The sequence below is a fragment of the Chaetura pelagica genome, unplaced genomic scaffold (assembly GCF_000747805.2).
Source record: "Chaetura pelagica isolate M959 unplaced genomic scaffold, ChaPel_1.0 scaffold1201, whole genome shotgun sequence".
Classification (NCBI taxonomy): domain Eukaryota; kingdom Metazoa; phylum Chordata; class Aves; order Apodiformes; family Apodidae; genus Chaetura; species Chaetura pelagica.
The window spans coordinates 96,677-99,317 of NW_009952044.1; the positions used below are offsets into that span (position 1 = coordinate 96,677).

At 57.2% G+C, this 2,641-nt stretch overlaps 1 protein-coding gene across 1 annotated transcript in view; it reads right to left on the reverse strand.

Moving 5' to 3' along the window:
• The window catches only part of DECR2 (2,4-dienoyl CoA reductase 2, peroxisomal), a gene marked incomplete at its 5' end in the record, with an annotated part of 7,622 nt that extends 5,289 nt beyond the window's left edge, over positions 1-2,333 (reverse strand). The window contains one exon of the mRNA XM_010002836.1: positions 2,282-2,333. Within this exon, the coding sequence (XP_010001138.1) occupies positions 2,282-2,333 (52 nt within the window). The remainder of the gene's footprint in view (positions 1-2,281) is intronic.
• Positions 2,334-2,641: the final 308 nt, after the last annotated feature.

The window sequence follows — 2,641 nt, forward strand, 5'->3', positions numbered from 1 at the left end:
ATGGAATCCCAGACTGGTTTGGGTTGGAATGGACCTTCAATATCATCTAGATCCACCCCCCTGCATGGGCAGGGACACCTCCCACCAGCCCAGGTTGCTCCAAGCCCCATCCAACCTGCCCTTCAACACTGCCAGGGATGGGGCAGCCACAGCTTCCCTGGGCAACCTGGGCCAGGCTCTCACCACCCTCACACCAAAGAATTTCCTCCTCATATCCAACCTCCATCTCCTTCTTCCGGTTTTAATCCGTTCCCCCTCATCCCATCCCTCCCTGCCCTTGTCCCAAGTCCCTCCCCAGCTTTCCTGGAGCCCCTTCAGGCCCTGGAAGCTGCTCTAAGGTCTCCCTGGAGCCTTCTCTTCTCCAGCCTGAACACCCCAACTCTCCCAGCCTGGCTCCAGAGCAGAGCTGCTCCAGCCTCTGATCATCTTTGTGGCTCCTATGGACTGTCTCCAGGAGCTCCATGACCTTATGTTGGGGGCCCCAGAACTGGGCCCAGGTCAGGCAGAAGCCATGTCCCTGTCAGCACACAGCAAACACTGCAGGCAGGGGAGAGACCTGCCCAAACACACCAGCTTCAGCCCTGGGGGAGCCAGAGGAAGCTCCTGCCAGGCTGGCCCTGGGGCCACAACAGCCCCAGGTTATCTCCATGACCCAGTCATCCAGGCAGCACATCCTGAGCAACATCTCTGCAGGGCAAGTACAAAGGTTGGACCCCAACGAGGCATTTGTGGCCTGAGCCCAGACACAATTAACCTTTAGCTCCCCCAAAAAATGTCAGTGGGAAAAAGGGCCAAGGCAGGTGGCAGCTGCCAGGGCCTCTGCCTGTGGGGCAGCCCCAGCTCTGCCACAAACCACCCCTGAGACCCTCGGGAAGAACCTGAGTCCCCTCAGCAAATGAAGCATTCAGGGCACCTGCAAACTCAGCAGCAACCCTGCCTGGCAGCCAGAAATGCTCCACCTCCCTGCTGGGGCTCCTTGGGGTGAGCAGCTCTGAGCCCTGACCAGGAGTTCCTGTGTCCTCAGGAGACCCCAGCCCCCCAGGACTGTAAAGCTGCTGAGCTTTGCAACTTGTTTTTCTGGCATGTGAGCTTGAGGGAACGTGAGATGACAGCACTAACCCCCTCCAGGAGGCAGCTGGGTCATGCCAGCTCCCTCCCAAGCACCCATTTGGATCTTTACTCTGTCTCAGTGAAGGTCACCACAGGGTTTGCCCTCCCAGCTGCTTTCAGCCCAGGGCTGTGGCACAGGGCACAGTGAGGGACAGGAACTGTGATCACCCAGACTCCAGCTGGGGTCAGACACACAGAGGGGGGTGGTTTGCTCTGCCCAGCTGTCCTCAGGGCAGCCACAGCCTCACACAGCTCCTGAAGTCACTCATCTCCAGACCTGTCTCCTCCTCTCCATCTCCAAACACAAAATCACTGCATTCTTGGAGCTCAGCATTCCTCTCACATAACCCTTGGGCAAGGGGGTCTTGGTCTTTAAGGTTCACCTTGGGCTCTGCCCACTTCCCTGCTGTCTCATGTGATACCTGGAAAAGACACCCTCAAGGGTGGTGGGGGAAGGGATGTCAGAGAATCACGGAGCGGTTTGGGTTGGGAGGGACCTTGAAGACCATCTAGATCCAACCCCTGCATGGGCAGGGACACCTCCCACCAGCCCAGGTTGCTCCAAGCCCCATCCAACCTGCCCTTCAACACTGCCAGGGATGGGGCAGCCACAGCTTCCCTGGGCAACCTGTTCCAGGCTCTCACCACCCTCACAGCAAAGAATTTCCTCCTCATGTCCAACCTCAATCTCCCTCTGCCAGTTTTAACCCCTTCCCCCTTGTCCTCTCCCTCCCTGCCCTTGTCCCAAGTCCCTCCCCAGCTTTCCTGGAGCCCCTTCAGGCCCTGGAAGGTGCTCTAAGGTCTCCCTGGAGCCTTCTCTTCTCCAGGCTGAACACCCCAACTCTCCCAGCCTGGCTCCAGAGCAGAGTTGCTAATCTAAACCTCCCCTCTTCCAGATTTGATCCCTTCCCCTCATGCTCTCACTACAAGCCTTTGTCCCAAGTCCCTCCCCAGCTTTCCACAATGAACTGAGCCCCACTGGGTGCAGCCCACCCTAAACCTGCACCCATCCCAGCTGGAGCACTCAGAGCCAGGAGGGGCTAGGGCAGCACTGGTGAACCACTTCTCCTACTGCCCTACTCCCAGAGCTCCCAGTTCCACCCAGAGGTGGCAGAAGGATCTCCAGGTGTTCCCAGCTCCCCCTTCTGCCTGCAGGAGCCCAGGGACTCACCTCTGACACTCGCTGCAGGTTCCTGCTGGCAATGATTGTCCGGCAGCCGTGCCTGCAGGGGAGGGGCTGGTGAGATCCTGGGATTCCCAGCAACAACAACTGCTCAAGATGGGAGTGGGGAAAAGTGCACGGATTTGACTTCTCAAATCCCAGCAGGTTTTACAATCCCTTACAAACAGGAATCATGAAACCACCAAACACAGCCCCAGGCAGGGATGAAAAAGTCTGTTCTAAGTGACTACTCTTTTTAAAGATCTATTGGCCCAGGTGTTGCAATGGTTTGGCTTTACATTTGGGATGGAAACACATTGTTAGACCTCTGAATGACAGTGTTGATCAACTGAAAATAGAAATGCCCAG